General features: G+C 45.3%; 1 protein-coding gene across 1 annotated transcript; it reads left to right on the forward strand.

The window, feature by feature from the left end:
- The first annotated feature begins 4715 nt into the window (after window positions 1–4715).
- On the forward strand, window positions 4716–25530 carry LOC310710668 (gap junction beta-3 protein-like). The gene is made up of 4 exons (XM_083511684.1): window positions 4716–5200; window positions 17841–21811; window positions 22568–23461; window positions 23838–25530. The coding sequence occupies exon 2, from the start codon at window positions 17878–17880 to the stop codon at window positions 18679–18681; it is 804 nt and encodes a 267-aa protein (XP_083367810.1). The 5' UTR covers window positions 4716–5200; window positions 17841–17877; the 3' UTR covers window positions 18682–21811; window positions 22568–23461; window positions 23838–25530.

A 25530-nucleotide genomic window follows, 5' to 3' on the forward strand; every position in this document is an offset into this window, starting at 1 on the left:
AGCTAGGGGAGCAATCGTCTGCACAGGAGGTTGGTACTAAGCAAGCTGGTATAAGTTAAGACAGCAAAATGTTGCACCAGATCTAAACCCTCTCTCTCTCTGGTCCTCCCTCTGCCATGCCCCCATCAGGGGCGTTCCAGGGGGGGGCAGGGGGCAGTCCACCCCAGGTACCATTCCAAGTGGGGGTGAAAAAATGCCAGGCCCCAATCAGCAGCACCCCCGGGACACACGCCAGGCCCCCTGGGACGTGTGCCGCTCTGAGTACTGGAGCACATTGCTTCACCTCTGGCCCCCATAACATCCCTTTTTTGAAACTTACACTGTCCTTGGCTCAGCCACCTTTAGCTCAGCAGGATGAGCAAGTTATACAGTGGTACCTTGGGTTACAGACGCTTCAGGTTACAAACACTTCAGGTTACAAACTCCACTAACCCGGAAGTAGTACCTCAGGTTAAGAACTTTGCCCCAGGATGAGAACAGAAATCGTGCGCCGGTGGCGTGGTGGCAGTGGGAGGCCCCATTAGCTAAAGTGGTACCTCAGGTTAAGAATGGTTTCAGGTTAAGAACGGACCTCCAGAACAAATTAAGTTCGTAACCTGAGGTACCACTGTACTGGTGTATTTCTGGCTGAGCCAAGGCTGGGGTGCCGCCTGAGCCCTTCAAGCAGAGGACTGTCATCTGTGAAAGTAGAAAACAAGGCTGGCATCATAAAACCTGGTTGTATGCCACAAACAGAGTAGGTGACGGACCATTGAAATGGAGATAGTTTGGGTGGGAATAGGATGAGCTCTCTCATTGACACCATGGCTAGACCTTTCCCCTCAGGCACTGGGTTGCCAGCCAATCAGGGTGGGGTGGGGAACTGGCGGGGCTTGCATCCTATTGGCAGAAACCACCGTGATGGCTATGCATGACAATGCAGCTAACGTTTGAAAATCTTAAAACTGAGGACCAGGAGATGATAAAAGATAGAAACATAGCAAGCCGGTCCATTGTAGCTCAGTATTATCAACAATGACTGGCAGTGCTTCTCCAGGATTTCAGACAAGGGTCTCTCCCAGCCTTACCTAGTGCTGCCAGGGATTGAAACGGGGACCTTCTGCATGCAAAACATGTCCTCCACGACTCAGCCTAAGCCCAGGCCCATCCTTGAAGACTCAGAATTCATCCCGGAAAAACAATGTTGTTAAAATCCTGCCTAGCATTAAGAACTAAGGGTGTGTTCAACTTTGGCTCACTTGGAGAAGCCAATAACTGGCAGTACAGGCAGAATGAACACACGCCCTTCTTGCCTCAAAGGCGAGAGGATGAGAAGGAAGAAGAAAAGACATGGTCTTCATCCCACGCTCCACTGTGGAACAAACAGGCTGGGCTGGGCCACAAAGGGAACCGGCATCCTTAATTAAGCACTCTTTAATTAAGGAAAGAATTCTAGCATCAACTGAAACTTGGGACTGTTAGTTGAGTTGTCCTCTACCACCTCTCAGGGAGGCAAGGTGGTGGTGACTCACAAGGAGAATAAACTTTTGCCAGAGTGTCTGAAACTCAGCCAAAATTGTTTTGTTGAAAGAAAGAAAGAAAGAAAGAAAGAAAGAAAGAAAGAAAGAAAGAAAGAAAGAAAACTCAGTGGCAAGTAGGGATAAGTAAGAAATTCAATTCAGTCCACAATTAAAGGTGAACCTACCAGATCTGTACTTTCTGAAACAAGACAATATAGTCATCCTTCCAAATTAGCATTTCTCCGAAATTTGCCTTGTAGTTCTCTAGCCAAGCAGTGTGTACAAAATGCATATACTGGGGTAGTGTGTGAATAAGAATGTATATAGCAATGAGGATTGTAGACAGAAATGCATTACCCTGGGGAAATTTGCATTGCAAAATTTGTAGTTTAGGCAAAATCAGATACCAAAAGAATGTACCTGTTAGGAGAAATTCTCTATAAAATGCTGGCAAATTTTCATGACGCCTTTAAAAAATGATTCTCAAACTAATGTGGAAATGTGGAGAACTGAACTTGAGGCTGGAACTTGAGAAACAAAGAGAAGCTGAAATTGTTGGATTTGTCTATCGCTAGAGACAATTAAAAAAATGTTTTAAAATGACATATTTTCAAAATTCTAATCAGAAATCTGAATTTTTCAAATGCAGTTTTTGAGAATCACTTTTAAAATAAGACTCTCACCCTTATCAAGCAAGACTTGCCTTTATGTAGGAGGAGTCTTCCACTAGGGATAGAGAAGTTCAATTTAAAACACATCCATCCATTGAAATTTTTGCTCTTCTCTGAATTTTGTAATGTACTACTCTGGCCAAGTAATTTGTACCAAACTAGCATATGCTAGGCTAAATGCATATATTCATGAAATAGCATATAAAAATGCATTATATAAGAGGAAAGTATGTGCAAAAATGTATATATTAGTCCAAACTGCTACAAATGCATGTTTATTAGGAGAAATTCACACTAAAATGCAGATGAATTTTCATGAGGATTATTTTAACTAAAATGTACAAATTGCTACAGATATATGGAAAACTGAATTTAAGATTGGAAATATGAGATACTGAGAGAGCCAAAATTGGCAGATCCCTCCATTCCTACCTTCCACACATTGTGGGTGTAGATGCAGATTATGAATCTTTCTGAATTAACTGGCTGGCTGCACATTCCGACACAGGTGAGGAGTTTTTGTTTCTTGATTTCATTCATACCCCACCTTTGGCAGCTCCCCAAGACCAGCTGGCGAAAAGTTAAGTGTTACAATAAAAACACACAAATGGAGCTGGATGCCTTGGTACGGCAGGGTGGGGGGAGCAACCAAAGTTCATGGCGAAGGCAAAGCAAAATGTCATAAAACAGTGAGTATGTTTTTGGGTTCTTCATAACATTCTTCCAGGTAGATGTCAAACAAGACTGAACAAGGAAGGGGAAAAGTTGACTGATGTTGAAACTATAGAATCTTGCCTTCCCCAAGCTGGTGCCCTCCAGATGTTCTGGACTATGAAACACATCATCCTTGACCACTGGCCATGTTGGTTGAAGCTGATAAAGTCCAAAACATATTGAATGTAGCAGGTTGGGGGAGGCTGATTTAAACCCAGTTGTAAGATGGAATGTGGGAGGGGACAGCAGATTTGAACAATTAGACTCAAGTATGATCTATTTCAACAATTTATATACTGTTTAACAACTCAGTCTCTAGGCTGTGTGCAGTAAGGTTTAAAAGCTACAATAAAATTAAGTTAAAAGTGGCCAGAAAACCAGCTCAGCTAAGTACTATGAAAGTTTCAAGTTTCAATCTAGGACCGCCCCAAAGGTTGCTGTGACCAAGAAACATACAAATGTTAAATTTTTGAAAATTTAAAATCCAGATGTTACTGGAGACAGCTCCATCCTTAGGCAAAATACAGTTTCCTTGGTACGTGCAAAGGAGAAGGAAAGAGAAGCTGCACAGTTTTTACATTAACAAAGCAAGAGGTTAATTTTAGGTGGTGTATTTGGGAAAATAAGGCAAACCAAACTGAGTAGCATTATCTAGTAGTTGAAGGGAATGTGGCCTTAAAAACAACAACCAAATAACAGCAGCAGCAACAGCAGCAAACCAAAGCATCACAATATAAAAGATGCAGGTAAGTAGCTGTGTTGGTCTGACACAGTCGAAATAAATTAAAAAATTGCCCAGTGGCACCTTAATATAAAAGATGGTTGTCAGCATTTGCAGACACTGCTTATTAGATGTGATTGGTTCCCCAATACCAAAGTGAGACTGGGCCATGAACTTTAGCTGATTAATTGATTTCAATAATTGCTGAAAATATCAGGATATATATGCAATGCAAAAGTTCCCAGCCCCTGTTGAAGTATGTATATAAAAACTGGAGGTATCTTTGAGGAGGTCTTTCCTCAGGGCAGTTTATGGTGCCTTTGGTGTCGCTCATGCAGGTATGCGTCTGCTCAACATTTAATTGGAATTTACCATTTCGGTGGAAAATCCGATTTAAAAAAAATACAAAAAAACGGTAAATTTGGATTAAATTGGGGGTCATATGGGACAGTAGTTTGATTAGGATAATGCCGTGTGGATGCTGTGGAAACCTCACATGGATGAATAGCACCAAGCCCACCAGAAACTACCATAGAAAGTACACTTGCACTGTTCGGAAAATATCTAATTTGATTTACAGAAATATTGCAAGCCTGCTTTGGAGTTCCCTTGAACTCTTTTTCAGCCTAAGGTAGGGATGGGGAACCAAATGCAGCCTTCCAAGCCTATCCAGCCACCAGGAGCCTCATCACGCCCCCTAGTGCCCTGCTGTGATAATGTCTCTTGCTTCCATGGGTGGAGGATAGAGAGGGGTGTGAGAGAGTGTGTGGAAATGAGCCTACTGTACAGAGGTAAAATTTGCCTGCATTGCTCCACCCACATTCACCTCTGGCCACACCGACTCATGACATGTGGGGCCCCCCAAAAGGAATTGCAGCCTTGAGCTGAAAACTGTTCCCCACCCCTTGAGCATAGGGGTGGACTAGGACCTCCAAAGCGCCTTCTGTAGCTGTGTGGTTGTTCCCTCTCCTGTATTGTCTCCTGTGCTTTGGGTCTTTGTTGGTTAGAGTTCCTAGAAAAATATTGTGTATACCCTGATGGTGCAATCTCAATACTAAGACAAAAAAAGAAAAGAATTGGCAGCTATGCTAATCTGTTCCCTCCCACATTCCATCATGATCTTCAAAGAGCAGCTGCCCTCGCACCTAGTCTGCAACTTGCCCTAACAGGCTTGTTTGACATACACCAGCTTTAGAGAGTGTGGCATCCCAAAGGAAAGGGGGGAAAGGAAAGGGGTATTGTGTGTGCTAGGCTGTCCCACACCGCCTCTGGGTCCCGTATGCACTTTTGCAGCCCCATCAGCTGCAGAAAACCGGCTGAGCCGAAGCCTCTCTCTCTGCCACCCCCTTCACAACTCAGAAAGGATTCCTTTCTTCTTGCACAACCCAAGAGGCACCACACCCTTATTGCTCACACAAAAATAAGGCAGCTCCTTACAGTGCAATGAGCCCGGCTTTTTTGGCGCTTCCCTATGCAGGACGGGGAGAAAGTTTTATGGCATAAACCCTAAAGGTACGGGGTCTTGCCTCCAGGGAGACTTCCCAGCTTTTCTCTGGCCGAAGTTGGCAAGGGAGATCAAGGGAGATTCTGAGTTGGTAAGTAGAATTTAACTTTATACCGGTGGATCGAGGAAGTGGCACAGATTATTCTGAGTGAATAGATTTCGTTGCTCTGGCTCCAATAACACCGTGGTCGTTAGATCTGCCTAGAAGAAATCTTCCAGACGGCTTGCCCAGGAACAAATCAAACCTGGTTGGCAATTCTTATTTAAAAGGAAAGGCTTTTTTAAAATGTCTGTTATAAAGAAAGTACACCCTCTTATGCTTTTCTGTAAGTGGCTTGACGCACCTTAGAGACTGTTGGGGCTGAGAATCTGAACTCTAAAGCGGGGGGGGGAGGTCTTTAGGACTTAAAAAAAGTAAGCATCTTTGTGGGGGGTGGAAGGCTGACAGTTCTTTAATGGGGGCATGATCATTTGAAAGCACCTTTGACTTCAGTAGGAAAAAGCTGGGCATGTGTTCAATCCTTCTGTTACGAGAGAGTGCGAAAGAAAGAAAAGACTTCACGATCTAAGAAGTAAATGCAATTGTATGCACAGTTTTTGGAAGCAAGTCTCGCTGCAGTCAACAGAATTCAGCCCCATGTAAAGGATCTGTCCATTTTTAAAGTTACTGTTAGTGCGTGCTTCATGCTAGCTGCATTTTCAAGGGAAGCGTAACCGTGTGGGGCCCCGATTCAGCGTGGGGCCTGTAGGCAGGGCTTAATCCTTTTCTCCCTGCACCAGTCTGAAGTCGACCCACCCACCCCCAGATGACACTGGCCCCTAAGAAGATGCTTACTTCATATTTACACATTGATATTAGTGTCTCTAGGATTTGCGCCCTAAGGAGTAGATCACAGGTAGAGTCTCAGACCTGCATTTGCTTACAAAGGAGGCTGGTGGTGAGAACCACTTAGGTCAGGGTCCACAAACTACCATCTGTGGGCACTGTGGTGCCCTTGGGCATCTGCCTTAGTGCCCGCCTCCTGGCTCTCCCCGGTGTTATTATTACTGCTGTTGTTAGTAAAAATAACTTTAAAATAAGGAGTTTGGCTTTGGGGGATTGCCTTTTGTGAGGGCTGACTGGCTATTTTGCCTGTATTTTATTTGTCGAGGGTTGTGTGGGTTGTTTGGGTATCTCAGAGGGTTTTCCTCTGGGAAATGGGCATTTTGTGGTGCTCATGATAGCTTTCCAAATGTGCCCTCAGGCCCCCCAAAAGATTAGAGACCCCGATATAGGGGATGGGTTGAAAATAAAAGGCACTGATAGAGCCATCAAATGGCCCTTTGGCATTCCCCAGAAGGCTAGGCCTTTGAAGTAAAAGGGCCTTAATAAAGTTCTAGGAGACGGAGGGTTTGAAACAAAAGACATCTGTTAACCCTGAGGGACTCCGACATTACTGAGGGGAGGAATGGGTGAGATTATGAGGAAGTCTATTATCACCAGATGTTTAGGAAAGGTAGAATGACAGAGGGCTGGGTCAGGCCTGCAGCAGAGAGAAGTGTCATGGCTGAGGCGGTAAGGACAGGTGTTTGAATGGTGACTTTTCAAAGTGTTGGCCCTAGAAAAGGGATGGGGGAGTCAAGTGGGTTTTGCTATAGGCAGCACTGGAACACAGAGAGCTGCCTTATACCAAGTCAGATAGCTGGTCCATTTAGCTCAATACTCTCTACACTGGCTGGCAGCCACTCTCCAGGGTTTTAGACAGGGAGTCTTTCCCAGCCCTACATCTTATAGGCAGTGCTGGAACACAGGAACACAAAAGGTGCCTTATATAGAGTTAGCTCATTTGCCCATCTAGCTCAATATTGCTTACACTGACTGGCAGCAGCTCATCAGGGTCTCTCTCACTCCTACCTGGAGATGCCAGGGATTGAATCTGGGACCTTTGGCATGTATAGCACACGCTCTACCAGTGAGCCACAGCCCTTTCCATATAGCTCAGTTGTCCAAAGTTTCAGGCAGGAGTCTTTCCCAGCCCTACCTAGAGATGTTGGCAATTGGGTCTTCTGCACAAAAAGCACAACCTGTACTACTAAGCTGTGTCCCCTCCCTTTGTGTTTGTTCACAAGGCTTGACTAGTGAGCCCGTTCACACATGCAGCTCATCCTGTAATGTGGCAGCCCTCAAGTGATGAGTGCACACAGGGGAACCAGCCACAATTTACTTTCGCAGTTGGTATCAGTTACAGCCCCTGACTTTAAGCCTTAATCCCAAACTTGTTCAACATTAGCAATTTGAGAAAGGCACTCTGCGCATGCTCAAAGGCATTATCTTAAGAACATAAGAACCATCTGTTGCAGCAGGCCAATAGCCCATCCAGCCCAGCATCCCTCTCTCACAGTGACCAACCAGATGCCTTTGGGAAACCCAAAAGCAGGGCCCAAGCACAAGCGCACTCTTCCTTCCTATTTTTTCCAGCAACTGGTTTTCAGAAGCATTCCTGCCTCTGAACATGAAGGCAAAGCACAGCCATCCTGGCTAGTAGCCATCAATAGCCCTCTCCTCCTCCATGAATTTGCCCGGTCCTCTTTTAAAGCCATTCACGTTGCTGGCACATCATTGCCTCCAGTGGCAGTGAGTTCCATAGTCTAACTATGTGCTACGTGAGGAAGCGTTTTCTGTCATCTGCCCTGAATCTTCCAACACTCAGCTTCACTGAATGTCCATGAATTCCATTGTTGTGAAAGAGGAAGAAAAACTTTTGTCTATCCCCTTTCTCCATGTCACGCATAATTTTATACATTTCTACCATCAACCACCTCTTCATTATTTCACACAAGCAGGGGCTATGAGCCATAATCCTTTGAGAATAAAAACTGGGATTAGACCAAAGGTCCCTCAAAGATCTCCCAGTCCAATATCCTGTTCTCAAGAGGGGCTTGCTAGATATCTCCAGGAATTGCACCAGCAGGCAAGATCTGGTATCCAAAGGTAGTCTTCTACCTATGGAGGTTCCATCTATGGATCACTGCTTACAGTTTTTATAGACCTATTCTTTATAAAACTTCCTCCTCCTCCTCTTCTTCTTCCTCCTCTGCTTCTTCTTTTTGCAAGCCATCAGAACAAGCATTGTTCCAAATACTTCCCGTGTATGTATGTGTGTGTGTCTATGTGCTTTTAATCATTCTTCAGCAAATATTGAGAAAAGAAAGGGCATTCTAAAACTATCAAATAAGGCCCGTGTGTCCAGGGCATAAAGCTCTGCTCTTGCCCTAGTGGAGAGTAGTGCCTGGCTGTAGGCCCACCCCAGTCTGGCTTAGGAGCCAAGCTCTTAGCTGCAAGCAAGTAGCACATTGGACCATATCCAGATGGCTCTCACCACTACAAAGTATGGAAGTAGGCGCATGACTTGAGTTATCAATCTTGAAAACAAGAGCAATTAATTTACTATATATTGTATCAAGCCCACGAAATACAGGGAAAGTGATTATTATAAGTGGTATCTAACCAAGTCCTACTTAGAGTAGACCTATTGACATTAATGTTCCTTAGTCAGTCATGGCCATTAAGTTCAATGGGTTTACTCTGAGCAAAACTAGGATTGGCTGCAACCCTAAATTTGTATACTGTATTTCTTTTTTCCCCACGTTGTGTGTGTGTATGTGTTTGAAAAGCCTTTAATACGGCAGAATAAGAACAAAGCAAGCTAAGGGTAACCAACGTGGTGCCCACCTCATGTTGCTAGAGCCCAACTCCCATCATCTAGTGGCTGGAGATGATGTGAGTTGTAGTCCAGCAAAATCTGGAGGGTACCATGTTTGCTTCCCCTGAAGTGAACTGAGAAGGTCTGGGTTCAAGTCTCACCTCAGTCATGCATTCATCAGGTGTCTTTTAAGCCAGCTCCTTTCTCCCTCAGCTTCAGTTGCCCATCCGTGATAAATTAGGTCTATCCTTAAATCAAAGAGTGGGGCTAGGCCCATAGCCCTCCAAATGTTACTGGACTCCAACTCCCATCATCCCCACTCAATATGGTCAATAATAAAACATTAAGGGATCTGGAATGTTCCACACCATCTGAAGGGCCACGGGGGGGGGGCAGCTCCCTTCTTTAAAGAGCAGTTGAAAAAGTCACTGGCATAATTATTGTAAGCCTGCATTACTCGGTTGTAAACTGGGTATGTTTTTAAGGTTTGTGCAGCACCTAGGTATGTGGATGATTTATAAAGCTATTGGTGTTAATATAATCAAAGATATATTGAAGAATACTCAGAAAATGATAAATCAGTGCAAAGCATTGTGATTAATCATTTGAGGAAGAGTGAGGGTGATTTGTCTTGGCTTTGGGGACTATGGGGTTGAACTGAGTCCCGTTGGTTACCTTTATCTATTTATAAAACATTCTAATTGCAAATTACTCTTGCAAAACTGTAACAGACCTGCTAGCTGGGTAGACTGCTATACAGTGGTACCTCGGGTTAAGTACTTAATTCGTTCCGGAGGTCCGTTCTTAACCTGAAACTGCTCTTAACCTGAAGCACCTCTTTAGCAAATGGGGCCTCCTGCTGCTGCCGCACCGCCAGAGCACAATTTCTGTTCTCATCCTGAAGCAAAGTTCTTAACCTGAAGCACTATTTCTGGGTTAGTGGAGTCTATAACCTGAAGTGTATGTAACCTGAAGCGTATGTAACCTGAGGTAGCACTGTAGTTTCAGTTCCTGTCACATGGGAAAGAGGGGGCTGAGAGGGGCATAGCTTCCCTGAATCTTTAGAACAAGCCTCTGTAGTGGATCTGCAATCAGGTTTCAGTTCCATCACTGTTTCCACTAGGCCAGACTTGTTGCTGAGTGCTAGGGCATCTGCTTTCATGCAGAAGGTCTACAGGGAATGTCCTCAAACTAAACCACGGGGAGACACTGCCAGTCAGTGCAGACAGCAGTGAGCTGCTAGATGGACCAACAGCTGACTCAGTACAAGGAAGTTTCCCCTGCTTCTAAGCCTATGAAATTTAGGGCTGTCATACGTCCAGATTTTCCCAGACATTACCAGGATTTCAAAGGCGGAATTGACATCCGGGGGAAATTTCCAAAAGGTGACGCTTTGTTCTGGATCTTCGACAAGTCAATCAAAAAAATCGCTTTTTGGAAAGCTCAACAACTTTCAGGGTATCCTGGTGTTTACTTTTTGAAATACGGCGGCCCTAAGTTACTAGTCTGCTAAGAGTCAAATAGCCTGCTCTCTTTCTCTCCTTTGCAGCTAGCATGGGAGCACAGTCGCCTGGTGGAGGAGGGACAGAGCACTCTGTCCCTGGCATCAACCTGCTCGCTCGCCTGCATGAAATTCCTGATCACCTATGGCGGTCAGGCATAGCTGCCCTTGCCCAAGCTGTGGGATGTGGTTAGCCAAATAGACATGGTTTGCAGATGGGTCCCCGGTGCTCCAGCAGTTAAGAGGTTAATGCCCCCCCCCTTCAGGCCTGAAGGTTAGATTATCAGCTCACCTGCAGTGCACTCGCTCACCAGCTAACTCCCATTTAAGTACTGCCTGGAATGCAGAAGCCAAAAGCACAGTAATGGTGAACAAGCCTGTTTGCTCTGGGCAGGTTTTTGTGAGACCAGAAAACATGTCACGTGCATCCTGTTAAAGAAGCAGCTCTTTTTGAGCCCTCCCCGTCCCCAGTCGAGATTTGAGGTGCAAGGTAATGATGGAGCAGCCTGATGCAAAAGAGGAGAGCGCTCTAGATGAGGGAATTCCAGCAGGTGTAGCTCTGCATGCAAGTTGCACCTGCTGAAATGCCTTCAGCTACATTGCTATTAAAGGTGGAGGCACCCATGTCCCACCCTAGGGGGTGCTGGGAGTTACTAAGCCTGTCTGTTTGCTTAGTTGCAGCAGTGCACTTAAAATTAAGCTATAATCAGGGTTGCCGTTGCTTTACTAGCCCTGCTCCTGTGTTGTTAACAAAAACCTGAGATAACAGAAACTGAGTGGTTAGTTTCCCAACACCATCTATTCGCAGGCCAGGAAAAGCTTGACCTCATCCCATGTCTGCATGTGCTGTTAAAAGCAAAGGGGAAGGGTACTTTTAAACATTGGCTGCCCTCAACTATGAGGCATTCCAAATACAGTGGTACCTCGGGTTACATACACTTCAGGTTACATATGTTTCAGGTTACAGGCTCCCCTAACCCAGAAATAGTGCTTCAGGTTAAGAACTTTGCTTCAGGAAGAGAACAGAAATTGTGCTCTGGCGTCGCGGTGGCAGCAGGAGGCCCCATTATCTAAAGTGGTGCTTCAGGTTAAGAACAGTTTCAGGTTACGTACGGACCTCCGGAACGAATTAAGTACTTAACCAGAGGTACCACTGTATTACTGTTTTAAGACACAAGTATTAAGCTAGGCAAAGGAATGGCAGAAACCAAATAAAAGTGAGAGTGCAGTATCAATGGATGGTAGGGTTGCCAACTTTTTCCACTGGCCCCTGCTCCTCAGCCGGCATCAGCAACTGGATCAGCAAACTATGCTGGTAGATGACTGTATTTCAAAAAGCAACAAACCCAGTGCCCTCTAATGTTTGTGGCTACTAAGTTCCTGACTATTGGCCGTGTTTGCTGGGGCTCATGCGAGTTGTAGTAAGATGAATAAATAAAAGTTGCAGGCATGGCATTGGGGAAGGCTGCTGTAAAAATATTCTCTGTTGATTTGTCCAGATCAAGGTGCTGTTTAAGGCTTAGAACCTTTGTTTTTCTGGTCATTTGGCAGCCATACTGGAGAAATGTCAGTGCTTCTCTGGAATTCAATCTAAGCAAGGCTTCAGCCCATTAAATGAGTCAGCGAGCAAAAGAAGAAGACTTCAGTGACCTTGTTTATATCTGTTTGTTTGGGTGGAAGTTGGTTACATTATTTTGCATGCAAACATTTCAGACCCAATGAGTAATGGTTATATAGTATTTGACAATACCTTAGCTGTTAATAAACTCTTGAGATTATATATTGGACGACTTCCAAAATCAAAACACTCAGGTAATGGAGGCAACCTTTAAAACTACCAACTGTTTGCTTTTACTGGAGTATATACACCAAGGATGTAAATATGTCCTGACTCTAGGATGGCCAGATGCAACAGAGGAGTGGGGCTGCTGTGTCTTTAATAGGTGTGTAAAGACATTCAGAAGGTGATTCTTCTCCTGCAAATTAAAAATGCCCTCCTCCACAGAACTATTAAAGGTCCAGTGGCCCTTTCCACTTTTGCATCTGACCACCTGGCACAAACAAATCTAGCAGGTGATGCTTTTCCTGGTGGTATTCCAATAGTGAAAGCTTTGACCATTGAGTTTCTGTGTCCAGCTGCTGTTAAAGGCACAGGAGCAGAGAGCCATCCTGGAATCACATAATGGAAATTGGTTAACATCCAGAGAACACTTTAGTCTCATCCAACCCCTTGCAATTCAGGAATCTCACTGTTGCCATCTATCTGACATACCTTGGGAGAAGCCCATTGCTTACATTATTTTCTTGGTATCCCAGGTAGAAGTCAAGCAAAACGGCAATTTACAACTTATGGGTGCCCCATTTAAGATAATTGTGCCTGCGGTGATGTGTCATAAGCAAGCCAACTTGATTTTACAAGTTAGCAAATCAAACTCCAGCAGTTGTGTAAATACCATTACTTAATCAGATGTACAAGTGGCTTCCTTTAAACACACCTTTGCAAGTCATAGCACCCCAAAAAGCCTGAAACACCAAATTAAATGCCACACTTAAGCTTGATGCAGTAGCCACAATTATTTTTTAACCAATACCTTTTCACAGCCTTTGTGCATGTTATCTGCTTTTAACATGCACTTGCAATATTAACAGAAGCAAAAAGAATTACAGCAAAGTTAGACACCCACGTTTTATTTCATGTGCCCATAAAAAGACCCACTTTTCAGATCTCACAGCATGTTATTATACAGAAATTGTGCACTAATCTAATGAAGCAAGCTTTTTACATATTTTACTAAAAGATCAGGATTCTTGCTGCCTTAGTCTTCGAAAAGGTTTTCAGTCAACTAAATGTGGTGTCAATAACGCCAAAGAAGACCCTTAAAATAACACAAACAAAATTCTTCCTGTCATGTTCTCTACCATTCTGATCCTGTCCTTCAGGAATAACTGCTCTGATCTCGTTCTCTAGTCTCGCTGGATCGGCAGCCCAGCCCATGTGTTCTACATTACAGAAGACAGTCCATTCCTCCTGATGCCAGACAGTTGCCACATCCAGTTGGCACCTCTCACCTTTGTACAGGAAATGCCTGCAAGAACTAAGAAACTCAGGGTCACTTATTTATTGAGAGGGCATGTGTTGTAGGCAGGCACGCTTCTCCTTGTCTTTCAAGAACGAACCACCAAGACATAACCTTCCATGTAGCTGTGCATTTAACCTGTGTGATATTTCAGATGCAAATGACAGCTCATGGAGGGAATGTTACATAATTATTGGGATTGCAGCAGATAGGGGGTTACCCACTTCTTCCCTTGCTGCTGCCCAGACAAAAGTCCCTCCTTTGAAAATTCTTGCATGTGCTAATTTATCACATTTAGAAATCATGAACATAATATAAAGAGAAATGCAGTTCCATGGGCCTGTTGCCCAGGTAAGGACTGTTAAAATCATTTTATATTTAATCTGATCTTGTACAAATACCATACAAATAGAGAACTGCTTCAAATAGAGGACTGCCCGCTGTAAAAGCAGAGCAAACAGACACCTTAACTGCAGGGGAAACACCCAAATTTCCTTATTCTCAATATAGACATAAAATTGACTACTTTAGTTTCAAAATATGTATTTAAATGCATACGTTGATATGGTTAAGCTTGCCTAGACTTCTTGATAGGCCTTTGGCTGTGGTAAGTTTCTTGAGACTGGGGAACTGGGAGCCTCTCGGTTGTGGAAAACATGGCAAAGCAGGATCAGATTTTGCAGCTCAGTGCGTAGGGTAAATGGCCATTCTTCAAAAAGAAATGTCTTTTTTTCTCCTTATTAAAAGCATATGTTGGCAGGGCTTTCCCTACCCACATGTTTACTTTAACGAATGACTGCACGTTGTTTGCCATGACTGGCCTTGCTGTTATATAATAATAGACATATAAAATTGCAATGCAATAACACAATGTTTTAAAATGAACAGTAGAAATGCGCTTGGCAAAAAAAAGCAAGTACACAACACAAAGGACAAGTATCTAACTAGGGGTGGGGGGAGAATTTTGATTCAGTTCACATTTATTTAACTTATAATTTAATGAATAAATTTATATCCTACTCTTCCTCCCAAAGGAGCCCGGAGTAACAGGCAAACATATACAGTGGTACCTCGGGTTACAAACACTTCAGGTTAAAGACTCCGCTAACCCAGAAATAGTATTTCGAGTTAAGAACTTTGCTTCAGGATGAGAACAGAAATTGTGCTCCGGTAGTGTGGCAGCAGCAGGAGGCCCCATTAGCTAAAGTGGTGCTTCAGGTTAAGAACAGTTTCAGGTTAAGAACGGACCTCCGGAACCTGCCTGACTCACTTTCTGAAACAATAAGTATTCCAAAGCACAGTCATTCAATGAAATTCCCACTTCTCCGAATTTGCGTTGAAATTCCCCAGCTAAGTAATGTGTATAAAAATGCATCTATTAAGGTAAAGTGTTCATTAAAATACTTGTACAGTTTATGGAAACAGCACCTTATTAGGATAAATTGCTTTGCAAAAGTGTGTACATTAGGAGAAATTTGCGCTGAAATTCTGATGGATTTTCATAAGGACCTTTTAAAAATGCAATCTGACCTGTAAATATGGAGAACTGAACTTAAGATGGCAAAAGTGAGAAACTGAGAGCAGCCGAAAGTGACAGGTTCTCCCATCCCTACATTTAACCCCCCATGGAATCTCAATGGAAAAAGAAGCTAGGGAACTAAGAGTTAAATGGAAAGCTATTCCACCACTCTGGTGTGTTCCTTCCAGAGGGTAAAGAGCTAAGTGGGTGGACTGTGCACACCACTAGGGATGAAAGGGAAAGACTGGTTAGACAGCTGACTAAAATCTAATTAGGTTGCTTAAGGAAGAGCTACTGCTGTCCTGGAAAAACCTGACCTAGATGGGATGAGGGATGCATTTTGGATGCCCTTAACAGCAACCCCCAACGCTTGCATTCTGCCACTGTATATGAGATTCTGACAAGTCAGAAGGAGCAAAACAAACAAGCTGGCTCACACCAAATCAGGCTATCTCACTCAGTTGCATCCACGCTGACTGGCAGCAGCTCTCCAGGGTTTCAGAGAGAAAACTCTCCCAGTGCTACTTGCAGATACCAGGGATTGAACCTAGGATCTTTTGCATGGGCTCTGCCTCTGAGCTACCACCCTTCCTCAAGCAATTACTCCGCCTTACACTGAGTCAGGTAGGGACGCGGGTGGCGCTGTGGGTTAAACCACAGAGCCTAGGACTTGCTGATCAGAAGATCAGCAGCTTGAGTCCCCGCGACAGGGTGAGCTCCCGTTGCTCGGTCCCTGCTCCTGCCAACCCAGCAGTTTGAAAGCAAGTCAAAATGCAAATAGATAAATAGGTACCACTCCAGCGGGAAGGTAAATGGTGTTTCCGTGCGCTGCTCTGGTTCGCCAGAAGCGGCTTAGTCATACTGGCCACATGACCCGGAAGCTGTATGCCAGCTCCCTCAGCCAATAAAGCGTGATGAGCGCAGCAACCCCAGAGTCAGCCATGACTGGATCTAATGGTCAGGAGTCCAATTACCTTTACACTGAGTCAGACCATTGGCAATATCACCAACACTTGACTGGCAGGGGCTCTCCAGGCAGGGGACATTCTCTGCCTGAATGTCCCCACCTGGAGATGTCCCTGATGGAACCCAAGACCTTGTGCTTACAAAGCACATGCTCTGTCACTGAGCTATGGGCCTTCCCAAGCACCTGAGAAGTACTAGGTCTGAATTTAAGAGGTCATTATTTGGCTGTGAGATTCTAATTCATGTCCATGGTACTTCATGGGGGCTGCATCTCGGTGGCTTGTGAATCCCAGACTGAGCACCAGGTGCTAAATTCAAAACAGGGTGTGTCAAGCCAAAACCCTTGCTCCTACTTACCTATTTTCTGATTACGTCCTTTGCCTGTAAGTTAATTATTCTAAGGAAGTGCCAAGAAGCTACTGAGACTGTGAGTAAGCTAGAATTAATCAACTAAGAATTGTTGTTGCTTGTCTGCCAGCCCAGGTTAATAAATCTTGTGACATCAACACTTTCAGAAAGAGTAAATCTGTGTGCTTAATAAAGAGGCCTAGATAAATCCAGATTATGCTATTCACCTCTTCATGTTTCCATGAGAATTGCTGACGAATATGACCCATAACAGAATTTGGGTCAAAATCTAGCATTCCTCCATAACAGAAAAGTGTTCCAGAACTTTAGGTGAAATAAAGTAAATATTATACTTTGTAAAGATCTGAGACTATAAAACCCACAACAGTTCAGTTCAGCCCAAAACACGTGTGCACGAGCGTTAGTGAAGCCTTGGAGGACTACAGAATCCATGATGCAGTGTAACCCTAGAAGTGTAATTGTGGGGAATACTGTTCCATCCAATTAAAACCAGCCCCAGACACTGTCTGAGCATAAACATTCAGGTGACCTCCTCAATCCCCAGGTACATATCGCAGTTGTCTAATCTGGAGTGTTGGGCAGTTCTGCGGTGTGTTTTATAGTTGAAATATTTTACTTTGAAATAAGTTACTTTGGGCTTTGTCAGTAGGTGGTATAAAAATGAATGGCTGGGCAGACGGAAAGTCTAATAGGTCTACTCCCTATGCAATTGAAGATATGGCAAGGTAAAGACAGATGGAGCAAAAAGCAGCATCTCACCAGCAAGAAAGTGTCTTCATTGTTTAGACCAGAAAGTAAATCCAGCCCAAAGACATCTATAAGGGACTAGGAGTATGGCCAGCCTTCTCTCTGGCCCACTGATGGAAGGAGACTTCCTCATTTAGTCCCCTTGTAATGAATGCTCTTCCCTAGCCAGACAGCCTGCAGGTCCCAGAGCTGGCCCTACCCTTAGGCTGTGTGCCACGGATGCCTCAGGCAGCAGATACTGAGAGGCAGGGAGTAGCAGTGAGGAAGTGGAGGACAGATCTGTGTGGGCCGCATGGTCAGCCTGTCGTCTTCCCATTACTAGTGTTGAAAAAAGACCAAAGTGAAAGTTGGATCTGTTTCCATGCAAATAATGCAGGGATGAGTAACCTTTTTAAGCCCAAGGGCCAATTTCCTTTCGGGGGGGGGGGCACGTTTGGCAGGGCCAGTGGCAAAAGTAAAAGTAGGTGAAGCAACAAATGTCAATGTTTGCTTTGTACAGTAGTCTAGCTTCTACACACACACCTCACCATCCTCCATCCAGGAGAGCAAAAGGTATGACCATGGACACATTCCAGCCAGGGAAAAAACAATCAAGGAGGATGAGAAGCAGGGCTGGTGAGGGGTATGGCCTGGGTGAGGCACAGATAGAAGGGGCTCCTGGCCTTCAGGTTCCCCAACACTGGTGTAATGGAAGGAGGAGCCATCTCATCCCTCACCACCTCAGAGAGCCAGCTCTGGCAGGTACCCTGAGTGCTTGAATAACCAGCCAACTAGTTATTGGTTACAAATGTATGGGGCGCCATCTTGAAGTGTTGAAATAATATATTTTTTACGCACAGTTTCTTTTTTCTCTCTTTCCTCCCTTCCAGGCTCAAGTGAGCAGGAGCTCCACAGACTTCCGTCACCATGGACTGGAAGACCCTACAGGGCCTGCTGAGTGGGGTGAACAAATACTCCACCGCTTTTGGGCGCATCTGGCTCTCCGTTGTCTTTGTCTTCCGAGTCCTGGTTTATGTGGTGGCTGCTGAGCGAGTGTGGGGGGATGAGCAGAAGGAGTTTGATTGCAACCACCGTCAGCCCGGATGCACCAACGTCTGCTTTGACCACTACTTCCCCATCTCCCACACCCGGCTGTGGGCCCTGCAGCTTATCTTTGTCACCTGCCCTTCGCTGCTGGTTATAATGCATGTGGCCTACCGCGAGGAGAGGGAGAGGAAAAACCGGTTAAAGAATGGAGAGAACTGCCCCAAACTCTACAGCGATACTGGCAAGAAACATGGTGGCCTCTGGTGGACTTATGTTCTCACCCTCTTCTTCAAGTTGGCTATCGAGATCGTCTTCCTCTACCTCCTGCATAGGATATGGGAGAGCTTTGACATGCCCAAGCTGGTCAAGTGCGATCTGAAGCCTTGCCCCAATGTAGTGGACTGCTACATCGCTCGGCCAACGGAGAAGAAGATTTTCACCTACTTCATGGTTGGGGCGTCTGCCTTCTGCATCGTCCTCATTGTCTGCGAGATTGTCTACCTCATCTGCAAGCGGGTGTTCCGCTCGATACAGAAGTGCCAGAAGAAGAAGAGGTCGCTCACCTACAGCAAGGCATCCACCTGCCAGTGCCATGCAAGACTGGACCAACCACATTATGGGAAAGGGAAGCACACACAGGTGGAGGCCCTCAGAGCCTCCGCACCTAACCTGACTTTGATCTGAGGCGGCATGAAAGGACAGATCCAAAATGGCCGGCTGCCATTTGGATTATTTCATTGCGACACACAAGTGGCTTTTGAGGAACATGGGGCAAGGAAGGGTGATTTGAAACAGAAGTCTTCCTTCTACATTGTGTGGCCACCAAAGTTTTCCACAAAGGGGAAGCACAGTCATGTTTTGTTGAGGCCTAAAGGCAAAGCCTCCTGGCCTGTTTACATGTTTTTACTAAACTGAAGACGCATGGTCAAAGCACGCACAACACAAGATGTTGACTTGTACAATCCCTGGAAGAAGTTGCAGCCCTTTAGATCCTAACATCTGCTCTTTCTCAGAAGAGATGATAATATGGGCTGTTGACTAAGAGAGCCACATATGTGAAACATCTGTTATGGTCTTCAGAAAACTCCTAGCAACTAATGACTTATAGCTCTGACTCATTAAAATGTTTATAGAGTGTTGCAGAATCAATGAAGGGGGGGACTGTTTAGTTAATGCTGTCCAAAAACAAATGATGAGAAGGAAAGGTTGGTTTCAGCTCAACCTTTTCACCAAAATTTCACCTAAAGGAAATTCAAAGTTAATTTGGAGGTTTCACTTCAGGCAGAATAAGTTAGCAATTTCAAGGAAAGCCAAGAAAAAAATTCAAGTTGGGGGGAGGCATTTGCACCATCTATAGGTGTGTTTACACGACCAAAGGGGCACAGCCTTAGATATCTCTGTATAATAGCTTTTTCCAGTCTGCTGCATTCCAGGTGTTGCTCAATTCCCAGTCCCAAACAAAATGGCCAATAATGGTGGTGGGAGTTGTTGTTCAAGAACATCTGAAAAGCACCAGTTTTGGGAAAGCCTGCTGTAGGGGCTAGCCAAGAACAAATGCTTTCTTGATGTCCTGTTTACACCAGCCTCCTCAACCCCAGTGTCTCCCAGATGCTGAGAGACTACAGCTCTCAACACCCCTGGTCATTGGCCATGTTTCCCAGGCCTAATTGGTGAGGAGGGCACATGATTGGGGAAAACTGGTTACACACTCCTTACCAGACCTTTCCCCAAAGGAAGGATTGTGCCCAGTGAAGTTCTGTGAGAATAATACAAGGACTCGGGTGCTTTCCAGAGAGGAAGCCATCTTCCTTTCTGGCCCAGACTGAGGCACCCTGCAAAGAAGGCTTTATTCTGGTAGCGGTTTGACTTGCCCCTGAAATCCTGCCTAACATGGCATTCCAAATTGGTTTGAGGGTTCTACTTTGACGGAAACCTCTGAGGACTTTCATCGGAAGCCAAAAAGAGTTGTAATATGCCTCATTGGTGGGGTGGACAGTTTGCTTAAGGCCTGAAACTTCAACCAGATTAGGTTGAAAGCAAATTTCTAAATGAGATAGGAGGTTTCCCCATATGCAAAAGAAACCATATAAGGGATTCTGAGGGTGTTGATGAACTAGAGCTGTTTCTCAGGTGGGCTTCCTATCTGTTTTGTAAGAGTTCTGTACTGCTCAGCAATTATAAGGTGATCATTTATGCACTACCAAAACAAAAAAAAGGACGAAAGAATGAAGTGCTTTACATAAAATTTGCACATGTTAATGTATATATATACATGTAAAGGCACCTTTGTAAATAATTGCTATACTTCAAGTAGATATGCAATACATCCCATAGAAGTGGGGAAGACCATGACCAGGTAGCCTGTATGTTCCTGCTCAGCCTGCTGTCCAGGTACTGACTGTTGAAGGGCAATTTCAAGACCCCTCCTGCTCTCCCATCTTAGAGGTCTTTAAATTTAAACCAGACAACCCTTTAAACAGAGAGTGTCCTCTGGAAAGTAGGGCACATGGCCACCCTTATTTGGCAACATCTCACAGAGTGGGAGTTGTAGCACACTGGAGAGTTGTTTAGCTGAAGCAACTGTTGACGTGAACGGGGTGTGAGGCAGAACTGACCTCATTCAACAAGCTGCGCAGGTTTGACATGGCGCTCTGGAGAAGCAAGGACTTTGCAAGGGAGAAAGAGGGGGCCACCATTATAGAAAAGCACCCAACAATTAGGGGTTCTCATTTCCCTCAGTAAAAAGCTATCCTGCAGCATGTTTACTTAGAAGGGAAGATTGCTGAGTTCAGTGGGGCAATGTTAGAACTGATGGCTTGGACTGTGAGCTGGAAAATGCCTACTTCAAAAATCTCTTGTCCACCACAAGGAATCTTCCTTTCTCTCTCAGCCTCAGGCTTATGTCTACAAAATACCTGACAGGTAGAACTTCAGGGCCAAACAACATTACTCAGCTAATGCATATGCATAATAAGGAAGAGTCAGGTGAACATTTGCTTCAGTCTTCTGCTGCAAGAGTTATTCTGACCCATCCTTTAGCATTAGGTGAATTCAACATCCTTCGCTGTACCATCCTTGGGAACCCAACCTAAGGTTCTCAGGCTCAGTCAGAGCATCGCCCCACCTAACTCAGTATTTCCTAGGCTGACTGGAAGTGGCTGTCCATGGTTTCAGGCAAGGTGCTCTCCCAGGCCTACCCAGAGATGCCAGGTATTGAATCTGGGACCCTCTGCATGCAAATCTGATGCTCTGACACTGAGCTATGGTCCTTCTGTCGGTTTTTACCAGGATTTGCCAAGTTTGGACCTGCAGCCTTGCCTGTGCGTGCAAAATAGCCACACCATGGAGAAATCATCCTTCTCAACAGGAGGTAGGATGGGCATGCAAAATTGCTTGGGTGCCATCCTACAAGCTGCTGCGGGTTGCCCCATCTAACAATTTACTTGTGGGACAGGAGCTATCCTGACAAAATGACTTTCCACAGGGAGCTGACTCCTGCTGAGTCAGACTATTAGTCCATTTAGCCAAATGCTGTATGACTGACTGAAGGTTTCCAAAGATTGCAGGCAGCGATATTTCCCAGGCCTATTAAATGAGATCATTGTGCTGGAGACACCCTGAGATCTTGTGCATGCAAAACATGCACTCTGCTTCTTGTGGCAGAGTTGTGGCTGTCCCTCAAAGAGAGCCCAGGGCTCTTGCGTGTCTGTCCTGGGATGGTCTTTAGACAACCCTGGTTTATTAGCACCATGCTTTGATCATCCACACCTCTGAGGGTTGATCCAGTTGATCATGACGAGAGCAAAGGAATTGGGCGCAACTAACTTTGTTCAAGTCATGCAATTTCATGCTTGAAATCCAGGGGCGGGAAAGGTTTCAGTCCAAGGGCTGCATTCCTATCCGGAGAACCTTCCAGGGCCTGCATGCTAGTGGTGGGTGGGTAGGGTGAGAGATAAAGGAAGGTGAAGTGGTGGATGTGACTCTTTGTAGGGAATGAACAATCCAGCCATACAAAAGTCAGAGGTTTACACACACACCTCTCTCTATACCTCACCATCTGGAAAGCAGGAGGCAAAGCACAGTTCAAGGACACATTCCAACAGACAAAAGCACTTGAGGCAGGCAGCCACAGGGCTGGTGGAGGGTGTGACCTAGGAGTGGGCATAGCCCAGGGAGGAGAAGAAGAAGAAGAAGAGTTTGGATTTGATATCCCGCTTTATCACTACCCGAAGGAGTCTCAAAGCGGCTAACATTCTCCTTTCCCTTCCTCCCCCACAACAAACACTTTGTGAGGTGAGTGGGGCTGAGAGACTTCAAAGAAGTGTGACTGGCCCAAGGTCACCCAGCAGCTGCATGTGGAGGAGCCGAGACACGAACCCGGTTCCCCAGATTACGAGTCTACCGCTCTTAACCACTACACCACACTGGCTCTCAAGTGTGGAGAGGCTTGGGGGCCAGAGAAAGAGGCCTGGAGGGCCTCATTTGGCCTGCAAACCTGAGGTTCCCAACCCCAGCTGTAAACATTCATAACTCCACTGTTAATCCGGCATCCAACATCCAAGAGGGTAAGCCAGTGCACTTAATTGTCAGAAATCAAAGATTATTACAGTTCCAGGACAAAACCAAGCTGAAAAGCATTTTAATGCTGAACAATTGCCTCCATGGCAATCAAGCGCATCAGCATCCAGATATTTCTGGTGTAGCTTGACAGCTTCTCTTATGAATTCAACAAAATTCTCTGTGAGACCTTTCTTGTGGGTGACCTTCAATGAGGGCAGTCTTTTAAGGGAAAAAAATTGCTCCCACAATAATCACAATGGGGTAGGAAACTAGAATCCAGCAGGATAACACGGGAGTTAATGGAGGAAAAGAAGAGTAAGTACTAATTTCACTCACAGTTCTGAGTGCAGCTCAGAACTGAAACCTGCCATCCTCAGTCGACTAAATTCAATCAAAAAGAGACATTTTGCGGCAGCAAAAACGACAACAAAAGTTAGAAAAGGGGGATTGAGCTGCTTCCATTGCAGATGGTGAGAAATGGTTGGAGAATTTCTCTACCCTCCAAGATTATTCAGTGGAATTTCCCCTCCAATTCTTCTGCTGGCAAGTAGGGCAGAGAACTTCAGAAGTCCCTTTTTCACTCCCTTTTTCTAGACCCCAGGGTCATGAGATGGGGAAGGAGGAGAGGGATCCTGCAACTTTAATTGCTATGTAGAAGAGGAAATATCAACAGGTGTTTCTTCCCATTAAAGGTGCAGGAGCTGTGAGCCGTTTGTATCTGACCACCTCACTAGACTTTGATGGAGGGGATTTAAGCAAGGGAAGGTTTTCATACCACTCACATCCGGTGACGGGGAGAAAGCTTCACCTGCAACATTTCTGCAAGTTTGGCTGATGTTAAAGGTTCCAGCACAACCAGGAAGAAAAGCAAGTGATTTTTATGCTCTGTTGCCCTGCAAATAGGGTAAGGTAAAGGTAAAGGGACCCCTGACCAATAGGTCCAGTCGTGACCGACTCTGGGGTTGCGGCGCTCATCTCGCTTTACTGGCTGAGGGAGCCGGCGTTTGTCCGCAGACAGCTTTCGGGTCATGTGGCCAGCATGACTAAGCCGCTTCTGACGAACCAGAGCAGCGCACGGAAACGCCGTTTACCTTCCCACCAAAGTGGTACCTATTTATCTACTTGCACTTTGACGTGCTTTCGAACTGCTAGGTTGACAGGAGCAGGGACCGAGCAATGGGAACTCACCCTTTCGCGGGGATTCGAACCACCGACCTTCTGATCGGCAAGTCCTAGGCTCTGTGGTTTAACCCACAGCGCCACCCACATCCCGCAAATAGGGTAGGCAGCTGCAAAAGAGGACAGTGTTCCTGTACTCTTAATTTCTATGTATAAAAGGGACTTCAGCAAGCGTAGTATCTCATGCCAGGCACATCAGCTGATAGTACCTCAGTCCTCCAGCTATTGAAGGTACAGGAGCCCAGTCCTCTGAAAACATGAGTTCCCATTCCAGGTATATGGGAGGGAAGGAGAACTGGCCACAAACCTGAAAATCAGAAAAAAGCTATTTGCTGCCTTTCAGCAGTAAATTAACCAGGTGCCAGGCTCTTATCTTTTGCTAATCTTGGCTGGGAGGTCAAGAGAGTGGCATGCTTATCACTCTTTTGTCCAGGAAGTTATTTCTCTTTTCTGCTTTGAGCGAGTTCACCGGCAACTGAAAACAAAGAGAGCGTTGAGTGACAAGAGTCAGCTCTTCAAAGGAGAGGGCTTGACTTAAAAGGAGGCTGGGACTTCTCCCTGAAGGGGGTAAAAGTAACAACCATAAATTAATAGCGTTCAGCAAACATGTAATACAAAAGGGGGAGTGGAAGCTGGGGCAGAAAACCTCATGGAAGGCACAACCAGAGCAGCCTTTGCAAGATTTGCAAAGGAGATCTCCCTTGCAGGGAGATAAGGCTTGAGAATCAGAGCTGGGGGTGAAACTGGGTCTATTGCAGAGGCTGCAAGAGCACCACACTAGGTGACAGTGAAGCAGGCAAGAGAAGAGGGATTCAGGTCATACAACAGGCTCAAGGTAAATGTGTTCAGATGGAGCAGGAGGGTATGCAGACTTAAAAGATGGCAGGGAGATAGAGATGCAGTCCAGCTGTTCTAGGCCTTTTTTCAAGTTTGCTTTGTGTTTGCTTTGTGTTGCCCCACTGAACTCCTCATTAGTCTGTATCCTGGGGAATCGCCATGCGCATGCCACTTCAGCTCTCTGCACATTGCAGGGCAGTCTGGGTGCACGCTCAGGTGGGTGATAGTTGGTGGCTAGCTCTGCAGAGCTCCACTATCAAGTGCTCCATTGCAAGGGAAGATTGGTTGTGATGAGCATGCCATTTTTCATAGGAACGTAGCTACCGTTCTCAATCTCACAATGTGAAAATCCCCGGTGCAGTGGTTTAGAGTGCAGGGAGATCTGGGCTTGAATTCCCACTCAGCTACGAAGATGCATAACCTCAGGACAAGCACTCCCCTCCTCTCTGGGCACAAATGGCTGTTTTTCAGGGGGAAATGGGATCGCTGTCTTACTTGCATCACCCAGGACAACTTAGAGGAAGAAGGTTGGACTATAAACTTGACCTGTAAACAGGAGGGAACTCAGAGGAAATTAATTGCAATGAAAGTGCTACAGATAAATCAAGAATTTGTGGGAATTCTTCCAGGGCAGAAAGAGCCCAAACAGGCTTTAAGTGCCACTTCTTCCTTAATACTTCCCGTTCCAAGGGAAATCAGGAGGTCATGTTGTTACTTGTTCCACAGCATCTGCAGCACAGACAGACCATTCTGGCCTTGCCCAGCATCCTGAGGGAAAGTCCCATTAGGGGCCCCTATGCAGGACCAACCAACCAGACTGGTATTTCGCAAGACTCAGCTCCTCTCTTGCTCAGAGCCAAGCATATCAGTTCCTTTAAGTCACTGAACAAATATTTTATTTGCCTAGCGAACTGTGTAATGCAAAAGGTCAAATAAATGTTACTTTGTTTATACAGA

This window comes from Podarcis liolepis (assembly GCF_965112155.1).
Source record: "Podarcis liolepis genome assembly, chromosome: 7".
NCBI lineage: Eukaryota > Metazoa > Chordata > Lepidosauria > Squamata > Lacertidae > Podarcis > Podarcis liolepis.